Source organism: Sturnira hondurensis, unplaced genomic scaffold (assembly GCF_014824575.4).
Source record: "Sturnira hondurensis isolate 20B ecotype Veracruz unplaced genomic scaffold, ASM1482457v3 Scaffold0006849, whole genome shotgun sequence".
Taxonomy (NCBI): Eukaryota; Metazoa; Chordata; class Mammalia; order Chiroptera; family Phyllostomidae; genus Sturnira; species Sturnira hondurensis.
The window spans coordinates 2,260,457-2,273,077 of record NW_028079480.1 but is presented as its reverse complement, the minus strand read 5'-3'; the positions used below and the strand labels follow the sequence as shown (position 1 = coordinate 2,273,077).

Sequence of the window (12,621 nt, the reverse complement as noted above, 5' to 3'; positions counted from 1 at the left end):
TTCATACAATGGAATATTATTTGGGAATAAAGAAGGAAGGAAGTACTACATGTCATGACTTGGGTGTCATTTAAAGCATTATTCTAGGAGAAAGATGTCAGTCACCAAAAAACCAAATGCTATATTATTTTATTCACCTGAAATGTCCAGGAGAGGCAAGTCTGTAAAAACAAAAAGTAGTATAGTGGTTGTGTAAGGCTAGGCAAGTGGGAGAATGGGAAGTGACTGTTGAATGGATTCAGGATATTGGGCGGGCATACAAAAATGCTCTAAAATTAGGTCATGGCAATATTTTCACACCTTGAATAGGCTAAAAATAATATTTTATACTTTAAATGGGTGAATCATATGGTATGTGTATTATATCTCAATAAAACTGTTTAAAAACAAACAGGTTTGACCATAATTGATATGCACCAACTGAAAGTAATCTGTGTATTTCAGAATCCAGATTGATAAAATCGTTAGTTGTTTGACTCAATAAAGAACATGTACCACCTGCCTTAATGAATGTTCAGTTAGATGCTCTATTGATTTAGATTAGAAAGTAGCTTGAATGCTACATGAAACAGTTCAAATGTAGATATTTTTTCAAAGTCTGAATTGACTGAATGTGGGACCGAGTTAATTACAGTTTATGCCATGTAATGTCTGTTTGTTAAAAATCACTAAGCAATCAAATGGCATTAACAGTTGAGGATTTTATTGGATTGTTTAATACAGACATACCTCATTTTATTACACTTCACTTTATTGTGGTGTGTGGATGCTATGTTTTTTAAAAATTGAAGTCCCTCCACTGGCAAAAAGATAATGATGCTTTATTGTGGTGGGGTGGAACCAAACCTGCAATATCACCAATGCATGTCTGTACTGTTCCTAATACCTTTTTAGATGTTAAAATGTATATTACAATGAAATTATTTGTGGTTGATCTTTAAAAGTCACTCCCTTAATAATTTTTTTTAGTCCATGAGAGACAATGTTGGGAAATGCAGCTATAATAAAGGTTTTGGTAATATAACACAAGATATTTTATTTTAAAAGTTTTAAACAATGTGACAAACTTAGCTTACCTTTTATAGAAATGTTAAGGAATCACTGAGTATGCAAGAGAGTTCTTCATATTAAAGTATTGGTTATATCATTGATGCTAAATGTGTCTTTGCAAAATACATATTTTAGTTATGCTGTTGACAGTTTGGGTGATGCGGAAATCATAGTAAGCTGGTTGCAAATATCACTGAGTGTATTTAAAATCTTTGAGGAAGTCATTTGTGAATTATAACATGCCTTCAGTGTCTTGTTTGACATTGTGCCAAGGTATTTTCCCATTTTTTCATTTAAAGCACTTTTAAATTTTCCATTACATGCTTATAACTAAATGCATGTGTTGATACATTGCAGTAATTTCAAGTAAATTACATGCACTGGAACGTAAGAACACTTAAAACATGTACTTTGCTTTTCTTTATAATCTTTTCTTCTGTTACCATAGTTTCCTCTTTACTGTTTAACTACAAGAGTGGGAATAAGTGCAAAGCATTGTTAACCTAGTCCTGTGCTCCTGCAGTCTGAGAGCAGGAGGTTCTGACAGTCTCTGGGAGTCTAGGGCAGTGTTTTTGAAACTTTTGATCAGGCCCTACGTTTTTATATTGCAAACATTTCAAGCATACAGTACTGAAATGTTTCCCTTTAAAACATTTGATAGCCTGGCTGGTCTGGCTCAATGGATTGAGCGCCTGAGACTCAAAGAGTCACCAGTTCAATTCCCAGTCAGGGCACATGCTTGGGTTGCAGGCTGGGTCCCCAGTAGTGGGTGCATGAGAGGCAACCACATATTGATGTTTCTCTCTCTCTCCTTTAAAAAAACATGATGCACTCTCCTTTTCAGTTCTTTTTATCTAATGCTCGTTTTGACCTATTTCACAAAATTGTTAATTTCATATAATTATTATGAAGATTTTTGAAACCTACAGTTTGTAAAATAGTGCTCTAGGAACAGAATTGTGAACCCAAATATATTCTTTTTGAGTTTTTCCTCCTAATGACCTTTTAAAAATGTTTGTTTTGTGTCTGGAGAACACAGATCTCATACTCCAAGGGCAGATAAGATTTGCAAATGAGACTTGGGGTTTGAGGGGTGTTTGTTTGTTTTTGTTTCTTCTGCTGAGTTTTGAGTTGTCTGTGAACTGCTATAGTATAAGAAGAAACAATGTATTTGAATGTTCAAGGAAATTTTTCCTTTAGTAATTATAGTTTAACTGTAAATTTTAAACAAAACTCGTAATCAAAAAACATGGATAAAACCACCCAAAGTGTATTTTTATATTCACTTTGCTTTTTTATACTTTTGTGGTGATAAATTTTGTCCTGATAGGAAATTTTAAAATATTTTAATTATATTAAACTGAGTTGTCTTACCTGTTGTTAGTATTTGTCATTTTTACATCTATGCTTTTGATATTGAATGGAGAAAAGATACTTGTGCAAATATTTCACCAAATATTTTTGCAGGGACACTTAGTCGGTCTGGATGAACCAGCTTCGGGAGCTGGGCAGGAAGCTCTGCTTAAACAAGCAAAACTCATTCGATTCGAGAGACAAGCAGAAGAGTTCCTCAATGCAGTCTTTTATAGAAAAGGTTGGTGCCAGTAAAGAGTGACATTTAGCATCTGCTTGTCTTGTATTAATCTTAATTTTCATGCCATTTTTTACAAGATTTCCGCTTTTAAAAATATTTTCCTTTATTCATAATACACTTTATAATTCTCTGTTTCTTTGGTCAAGTTAAATTTCAAATAGGGTAAGGCAATCCTGCTCCCTTTCTTTTACTCTGAATTGACGGTGCCATGTAGGTTTTAGTTAAATAATTCTTAAAATTATTATGAAAGTCTGAATATTACAAGGTTTCAGATCTGTATTTTGTTAGTTAGATTTTCTTACATAATCAGTTACTTTTTATCACTGATAACCCTAAAACTAACTAAAATTTTAGTGGTTTCTCACTGAAATATGACTTGGAAAAACATTGTAAAGTTATATCTGAAATTAGATTTGCAAGCATTTTCTCTCCTTGACACAGTCATATTTCACTAAATATTTTCACTTATTAAAATTGGAGAGCCCTGTCTGGTGTAGTTCAGTGGATTGAACGTGGGCCTGCGAACCAAAGGGTCGCCAGTTCGATTCCCAGTCAGGGCATGTGCCTAGGTTGCAGGCCAGGTCCCCAGTTGGGGGCATGTGAGAGGCAACCGCACACTGATGTTTCTCTCCCTCTCTTTCTCCTTCCCCTCCCCCTCTCTCTAATAAATAAAATCTTTAAGAAGGCTGAAAAAATTTGGAGAAAAAATTTATTATTATAAAATAAAATTTTCCCCCACACATTTGGGGTGAGTCTGTTGAGTTTTTCAATTTCTCTTTCTCCTTGAAACTTTTGTAGACTTGTTTCACATTTCCCTATCCTAAAATCATAATTTTTACCAGCCTAGATAGAGACCTTTTAAAAGCTTCCATTTTAGCAAAGAGTCTTTACCTTGAAAATATTCTTTCTAAATAGATTTTTAGCCCTGGCTGGTGTTGCTCAGTTGGTTGGAGCATTATCCCACTTCAGTTACAGGTTCGATTTCCATCGGGGAATATACCTAGGTTGCAAATTTGGTCCCTGGTCTGGTCACATACTATCCCCGGTCCATTGTATACAGGAGTCAGCCAATGCTTCTCTCTGTTATTGACTTTCCTCTTCCTTCCTTCCTCTCTAAAAGCAATGGGGGAAAAAAGTTCTTGAGTGAAGATAAAAACAATAATAAACAGATTTTTAATCTTTAGTGGACTCAGTGATTCTATTTTCTTTAATATTTCTTCAGTGTTCTAGTTTCTACCTCTCATTACTCTGGAAATTCACTTCTGCCCTCTGAAGTCTGAAAGCTGATGTTTGCCTGATTAAGTACTGAATCTGATGGGTTGGTTAAAATCGGAGACCAGCCGGGGCTTCTTTCTGTGTAATGTAATTGATATTTTCAAAAAGGAATATGTGGTAAAATGTAATATAAAATTAAGGGATGCACAAGATTATTGTTTTCAGTGAAATTTAAAGAAAGTTTCTTCTATCACTAAATTAAATCTTTAGTGCATTCAGTTTTCTCTTTTAATGACATCCTCTTATATCCTGTCACCTAAAGCTCCCGACTGATGCTCCTGCACTTACTGTGTCCTGATGATGAGGCATCTAAAGATGATGAAGCTCATCTTATTGTCTCAATAAAGTATCCTGAATTCCAAAGTTACGTTCAAAATAGTAATATTCTTAGTTTGTTTTGTGAGCATTTGATTGTTTTATTAAAGTAATTCACATTTAAAGTATAAATGACAGATAATTCTGTTAGTTTATTAACTGAATAAAATCTCTTTAAAGCTTCTTTGCTGTGCACTGAATCATGGGTCTCCTGTCTCAGCAAACATATTATTATCTGAAAAGAGGAGCTCCTCTCCCTAATATACATGGAGGAACCACTTTTCCTCCACTGTTTGCTTAAAGGGAGTTACTTTTCCACTAGTCCCATCCCTTTCTCCTATAGGGATAACTTACATTGAGGTTTTTATAATTTCATTTAGTAAACTTCTGGGAACATAACAGAATAATTGTTACCCTGACATCAGTCTTAGAATAGGGTAAGGCAATCCTGCTCCCTTTCTTTTACTCTGAATTGACGGTGCCATGTAGGTTTTAGTTAAATAATTCTTAAAATTATTATGAAAGTCTGAATATTGCAAGGTTTCAGATCTGTATTTTGTTAGTTAGATTTTCTTACATAAACAGTTACTTTTTATCACTGATAACCCTAAAACTAACTATAAAATTTTAGTGATTTCTCAAATAGGGAGTTTCTCAAATAGAAGACTTCTATTTGAGAAGTTTCTCAAATAGAAGTTTTACCCTAAACTTCAAGAGATGAGAATTCCTTGAATTTGTATGTCAAGTTGTGTATTTGTATACTGGTATCTGATGTTCAGAAAAAGGACTATTGCTTTGCAATTGGAATTCTCTCCGCCTTGCTTTATGTATTAATATTGTTATTTAGATGTTTTATATATATATATATATCAAATGAGCATAAGTACTCTTGAAACTAATGCTTAAAATGTTTATTATCTAGAGATATGACAGGCAATTTATAGTCAGAAGAGAATAGTTTGTTTTGAAAAATAACATTCAGATACTTGAATTTAGTCCTTTCTTTCCAAGTATTGCAAATTGTATGTTATAAATAACTGAGTATGAAAAGGTTATATGTCACTAAATAGAAACATTAGTGCAACAAAAGTAGGCTTCTGTGGTCTGGACTTTATTTAAGAACAGTATACCTTCTACCACTGTTACCACATTTCTTTTCAGCTTGTTTTGTCATCTGTGTTAAGGAAATTTGACACTTTTCTAAAAGTTAAAGGTCCATTTTTTAAACATACAGGTGGGTATGAGGCAGTTTTTATATGTTTTTCTGTAGTTTATTGACTTTTGTAGTTTATTTTCTTGACTTTTTTTTTTACTCAATGGTGCATGTTCCCCAAAGTATAGCTCTGTTTATAGATACAGTGTTTTAAGTAAGTGAAGAAATGAAAAATGTTCAAGATACTTCTTTTTAATTGACATAAGAGAGAGATTTGTTGTTCCTCTTATTTATGCATTCATTGGTTGATTATTGCGCCCTGACTGGGGACTGAACCTGCAACCTTGGCATTTTGGGATGACACTCTAATCAACTGAGCTACTGGGCGAGGAAAAAAAAACTTTCAAAAGACATAGAAAAAATGGCAGAAATGTCATCAATTAATAAACATGAATTGTGTTTTGTAATTGTTATTCATTTAACAAAAGGCAAAATATGCTCTAGTGATTTAAAGCTCAAAGGTAACAATTTGTGGTATTTATCCTAAAATCTTTGACTCATGAATCTCTATATTTATTAATCTAGTTAAACAGAGAGACATCTCATAAATTACTTCATTTTGCTTCCTATTTGGAAACTTCTCTATGTATTACATATTCTTCAACTTTTGAGGGGATACACTAATAGATTAAATCTTGAAATTATATATAGTCTCATTTGGAGGGTTGTATGCTACTTTAAAAAATGGATCTTAAGTGGAAAGTTAAATGAATATTAATAAGAAAACTCAGTAGAAAGATTTGAAAAGTAATGTATGGCTAAAATGTTTATTAAAACATTTAAGGAACCATTTTTAGTGACTATATTAACTTCCGAATCTTAACTGAGTACCTATATTTCCATACCCTCTAACATACTTACAGTCTCTGTATAGAGAGGAAAATTAGGGTGGGAAGTACTTCTTCCTAGTAGAACAAAAATGTTATTATGGTAGAACAAACCTTGTTAAACTACAGAGAATTAAATAAATATCCAGAGTTTCTAATCATCTTCTGGTATTATCGAATATTGTTTCTCAGAAAATTGTCTGTTTTTAGGAGTCCAGTAAGGTTTTGAGGTGTGATGTGTGTATGTATTTTTTTGTGAAGGTACTAGACTTTTAGTAGTGAGTTTTTTTCTAAATTTATAAATCAACTCAAGTTCCTCACAGCTCCACCTTGTATAGTTAATATTTAAAAGACCAAAGAAACTTAGGTTTTCTGAGATCTTTTAAGCCTCACAAATGTGGTGGGGGAAGTAAAGATCACCAGTGGAACATTAAGATCAGGGGGTGTTTTAATCAAGGGTCTGCCGCTAACTATACAGATTTGGAGAGGCCACTTATTTTTAGAGCGCATTTCCTTCATTTGTTAAAACTATTTGATGGTAATTGATTGATTGTTCAATTCATTTATTAACTAATATAAATGCCCACTTTACAGCAGGCAAGATTAGGTGCTAAATCTACAGTGGTACACAAACATAGTCTCTGAAGGAAGCTCAGACTCCCTGATAATATGATAAGGTTAAGGATGTGATGAATATATTTACACAAAACATTTTCTGTCTTGTACCCACTTTGACCTTCAGGGTCTTTTTCCAGTGCTGAAAATTCTGAGTTAATTTTTATTTTAAAATTAGTGTTAATTACAAATTGGTAATTTAGATGTTTATTTTATTGCTTCCCAAGCTGTTGTTTTTAGTGGTTGGCAGCGTGTATTTAAAGAATTCATGGAAAATAGAGGGTCTTGGGCTTTGGAGGTTTGGCATTTAAAATCCTAGCTCAAGGATTCTAAAATTCTGGTCCTTCCATCAGGAGTATCGAGAAACCTGTAAGGAATGCCTAGACCTCACCCTAGAACTGCTGAATCGGGATCTGATTCAGTCTGCTGAACCCTTTTATTCAGTTTGCTTCTGTAACCCTCACAGTGATCCTGATGAACACTGAAGTGTGAGAATTACTGCCCTAGCCTATCATGGATCTTAATATTAAGTACTTCGTTTTATGATCTTGGTATACCTTCAGTTTTAACAGAAAGTAAAATAAGCCCTCATGAACTGAGTACTCCATTCTTGAGTAATTTAGGAAGAAATTGCTGAGGAGAAATTTAGGGGACAGCTGTAGGTGGTGAAAAGGGGAGTAATTATTTCATGAAAGAAGTGTTTGGGGATTGCTGTATCAGGTAAGTGATCCTTGTTCAAAAGATAAGCTATTTGTTATTTCTTTATTTGATTTCATAATCCTAGGGGAATGTTTAGAAATAATTTTATGAAAATTTTATTTTTTTAAATCTGCAGCTCATAAGCTTGAACATGAAAACTATAACTATGAGGAAATGCTATTGTAAGATAATTGCATCTTAAAAAAATAAAATGAAATTTAATGTTTGCTTGAAAGCTGTCTTTTTTTTAGTATATTATCCCACTTTAAAAGTAAATAAATCTTTGTTTACAGACAGTCCCTGGGTCTCCGACCCCAATATTCCCATAGTGGCCCGTGAGATCATGCAGCGAATGATCCAACAATTTGCTGCTGAATATACCTCAAAAAATAGCTCTACTCAGGACCCCAGCCAGCCCAATAGCACAAAGAACCAAAGCCTGCCGAAAGCATCTCCAGTCACCACCTCTCCCACGGCTGCAACTACTCAGAACCCCGTGCTCAGCAAACTTCTCATGGCTGACCAAGACTCACCTCTGGACCTTACTGTCAGAAAGTCTCAGTCAGAACCTAGCGAACAAGGTATGGTTTGACGTCAAGGTCTCTGTCCAATCAGAATACTTTAATTTGGGGAGAGAAAAATTACTGGCAAGTAGGGCACTAGCAGAAATAACAGGATAAAAACTAATGTGATTCTTAAATTATTGATGACTATACAGTGATAGAGAAGTTCAGATAAAGTTGCTACCTTGCCCATCAGTAGTCAATAGTTATGATTTACGTACTACCCAGGAAAGGTGGTTACAGTTGTTACTGATCTTTAAGTCATGTGATATTTACGTAAGCATTTTATACTTTCCAAAACATTATCATGTCTGTTGTTTTTAAAAGCCCCTATAAAAAGTTAAGGTTTTTTTTTTCCTTATCTATTAATGTTGTAGGATTAGCACATATCTGAGAAATAGACATGTCTTATTAGGAAGAAAGACGATTATACTCTGCAAATGAGATGATAAGGCAAAAATACGTATTTGCAGTTTTAAAAGAGAAACTCAGAAATAATGAGAAGACAGTAAACACACTTTAGATTGTTAATATATACAGTAATTTATAGATGCACAAAAGCATGCATTCATACATGCATTGTATTATGAGCTAACCCACAAGTATATCCAAATAATTTGTTAGTGAGGATCCTAATTAAGTAGTAGGTTAAGAGGTTATCAGTTTTGCTTAGCAAATATTTCTTGAGTCTTTGAAAAGTTTACTTTCTTAAATATATTAAGTGTTTCTATTGCTTTGTGACCTCATTTTACCTTTAATTTCACAAAGATGAAATGAGCATTTCAACTCTGCCTTTAAACAACTAAAAATTTTAAATTGGTGATGCATGTACTAATGAGATTCTGTTATAAAAATCTCTTAAGAGTCTGCAGAAAGGTTATGAGATGCCTGAATTTATTAATGAGAAATACATGTTTATTTTTCAAAGAAAGTTAATTTTTATAAAAACCTGGTTTAAAGGGCTTTCTTTTTTCCTTTTTTAACTAATTTGTGAACAGTTTGCACTTAATGGATTGGCTCCAGTTAGTTTTCCTTTGCTTTTTTTCTGTTTCCATATAGTGAATAACAATCAGAATCTCTAAGTTTTAAGATTTTCTAGCACAAAACCTCCTAGACGTTCTATCTTACATTGGTCAGTTTGCTTTCGATTACTGTCTTTGCAGAGTTGTTCTTTTTCTGTTTTATTAAGGATCGTTTTCTATATCAAATTGGTGGCTTCCACTAAAATCTCTTTGCTCAAAGTATTACACTGAAAGCTTCAGGTTTATAGTAGGAGAATGACAGATTGTATTTAAAATATGAATAATGGAGATGAACATACAAAGGTACCACTTAGTCTAACTTCTTAGAATCAGTGTTATGCTTAAGAGGTGTGTTGTTTTGACAGCATGCACTTAGAAAAGAAGTTTGAACTAGTTGATAGGATTAGAATATGCAGTCTTCAAATGAAACAAAAATTTTAGAATTATATTTTCTAAATGAATTTTAGTGCTTTCAATTTATTACAATGTTTGTAGTGGTAGACTTAAAATATGTTGCCTATTTGAGTAGACAGACTTAAGGGTCTTTAAATAATAATGTTATTGGTTGGGAATATTTCATTAGTGTATTTGCTTGTTAAATATCTAACAAGCAATTATATATTTAGAAATATTGGTGGCACTCAAGGGACAACACTTTTTCTGTATGAGTGTGGGCTTTGTTGAAATAGGGGGATACAGTGTCTTCAAACACAAGTCCCAAGTGGGTTCTAAATGAGTATTAGGACAGTTTTTAACATAACTAGATAGCAGAGCCTCTCTGCTGGTCAACTGAAAATCATTGGTTACGTTGAGTATTACCTTCCTCTGTTAGTTTTGGATGGAATGACAGTTTTAAGAAGTGTCCAGACTATGAGTTTCTTTTCTGTGCATGTCTGTAAGGGGAAAAATCTTTGTGAGAAAAGAGAGTTGTCTAATTTTATGTTCTAGTAACATCAATTTGGGATTTGGTGTAGCTTCTAAGACAGTAAACCTCTAGGGTCTAGGGTGCAATCATTATCAAGACTTGTATTATTCTTTCTTTTCTTAAAGGTTGCCCATCAATTGATAATAGCTTACTAACAAAAAGAAAACAAATACAAAACTTTGCTCTATAAATATCAGCAAGTGATTTTTGAATCTCTGCAGAGTTTCCCCAAAAGATTGACAACAAATATACAGTTTTGTACAAATGTGTCCAAAGAGTAATTAAGATAACTGCACATCATAAACAATTGACAACTGATTCATTTTACAGACTTTTCTTGTATAGTGTTTATGTGTAATTCAACCATATAAACTTGTATATTTTAAGATAACATTTGTATCACTTAAAATTCCCTAAATCTAACTGTTACGTACTTTTAGTGCTTTGATAGTAAGGTAACTTTAGAAAATTAATTCTAATGTTTTGTTGCTGAACCTCACTCATACTGTGTAAACTGCTATTTCTAATATCTCACTGTATCTTAACAGCTACAATGATGTGCTTTACCTTTTGCCCTGTTAATAAAATATTTAACCCTTGGAGATGTTAGATATAACAAGCTTTCTTAAAAGTGTTGCTTCAAGAAGCAAAATATCCTGATTCTATTAATGAATTGATTTCATAACTCAAATATATGATTATTGTATCTACTTAGTTGACTTGGCCTACTGCTTTGTCATTTTTAGCCCATTCAGATGACATTTCCTCCTCGTTTTTAATATCCTCAGGTGTTTCTTTGTGTCTCTGCAGACGGTGTACTTGATCTGTCCACTAAGAAAAGTCCATGTGCTGGCAGCACTTCCCTGAGCCATTCTCCAGGCTGCTCCAGTGCTCAAGGGAACGGGTAAGGGAAAATACTTGTAGCCTTCCACAGTTTTGTAGGGACAGTTTATCGAAGATTGATGCTAATTTCTTTTGTATGTTTTAAAAATTAATCCTTGAGGGTAATACCCTTCTAGGTGTAACTTTAGTAAAATTACTTTGAGTCCATCAATCAAGTAAAAGCACAGTCTCTGAAATCTGAAATTGACTGGTATAGATCAATTGTGTCAGTTCAGTACAAACAGTAAGTAATCAGGCATATGGCAAGAATGTCTTTGGACTTTTTGTTGTTGACTATTTGGGAATGTGAACCCTAACTTAAATAATTACAGGGTTCAGCTGTACAGGCAATTGTATGCTGAAGTTATCAAATAAAAATTGGGCTCTAGTAGTTAACTTGATATATCTAATGTGGTGTGTGGGTGTGTCGGCTGTTTATTTTTTTCTTGTTGGTTTTGTTTTTGTTGATTTGAACTGCAAATTTAATTCTGTGTGGCAGTTCTGAAAATCTAATTGTATTTTTGCTTTTTAAGTAGATAAGACTGGTTATAAATGTTGACAAATAACTCTTATGTTGTCAAGACATTATATGCACAGTTTTGATAACTATTTAGCAGATGAAAGTGAATTTTCTGGCCATCTAATTTTACAGTGTAAGAATTGTCTAATTCTCCCTCTATGTGTACATGTTAACCATTTAGAGAAAAGTAAGTATTAATAAAGTTATTCAGATGCCATATTAGGAAGGCATTTCCATAAAACTGTGTTGTGACCAAAAATCAACTTCATCTAGATAATGAAAAATAACTCCAGTAAGTTAAATTAGTTAATATTTAGGCTTATTTAACTTTTAGATATCAACATGGGAGTTGTTTAAATGGTAAAGAATAAGGATATACTAAATGGACTGTTACACTTAATTATCTTTAATTACCTTCAGATTGAGGGATTTCTTTACTGACTTCTAAAATGCGCCCTTTATTGTCTCTGAAATTCTATTATTTTCCTTTTTCTCTCCTCCTTTATTCAGTCTAAAAAATAAGATTAATTTAGTTCATTTTGCATAGTTTAATCTTTTTTCCTTAAGCCCTTCTGTTCACTATAGTTTGTACTAGATAGAAGTTATCATGGTCCCAAATCCTTGGGTTCCATTTATATATCAGAAAACTTGAGTTGTGTAATTAAGGACACATGTAGGAGACGACTAAGTGTGGTTGGCATAAATGAATCCCTTGCTTAAGATTCACTTCAAACTCAGCCACCAGGTTCATGTATTATATGGTGAAGTTGCTCTGTTTTATCCCTCTGAATGGAAAGAGTTTTTTTCCTACATGATAGTGCCGTCTGGAAGACAGAAGCGTGGATAGTACTGCCCATCTTTTAGTTGAATATTCATTGTTATGCTTATGTTATTTAGCGATAACATCACAGAGTTCCTCTAAACTTTTGGAGTACATAGCTGGTTTATCATTATTTCTGCAAAGTTCCTCTTTTGTACTTACTTAATGTAATTCTCCTTGGGCGTGCTTTACCAGTTGCCAGTTTTATCATTGATAATCTTTATTGTGAAAATGAAAAACTTAGGGATTTGTGTAAGTAGTTGACTTTTAAAATTATTCAAAAGCTGTTCACTTAAAATTT

The 12,621-nt window shown here is 33.2% G+C and overlaps 1 protein-coding gene across 8 annotated transcripts in view; it reads left to right on the top strand.

Moving 5' to 3' along the window:
• The window catches only part of LCOR (ligand dependent nuclear receptor corepressor), a 140,999-nt gene that overhangs the window by 93,108 nt on the left and 35,270 nt on the right, over positions 1-12,621 (top strand). For 6 of the 8 annotated variants that reach the window (XM_037050838.1, XM_037050836.1, XM_037050832.1 and 3 more), the window contains 3 exons: positions 2,518-2,644; positions 7,882-8,169; positions 10,909-11,002. In XM_037050838.1, the coding sequence (XP_036906733.1) occupies positions 7,932-8,169; positions 10,909-11,002 (332 nt within the window). In that variant the 5' untranslated portion in view covers positions 2,518-2,644; positions 7,882-7,931. The remainder of the gene's footprint in view (positions 1-2,517; positions 2,645-7,881; positions 8,170-10,908; positions 11,003-12,621) is intronic. The other 2 variants (XM_037050833.1, XM_037050834.1) reach the window with 1 other exon arrangement.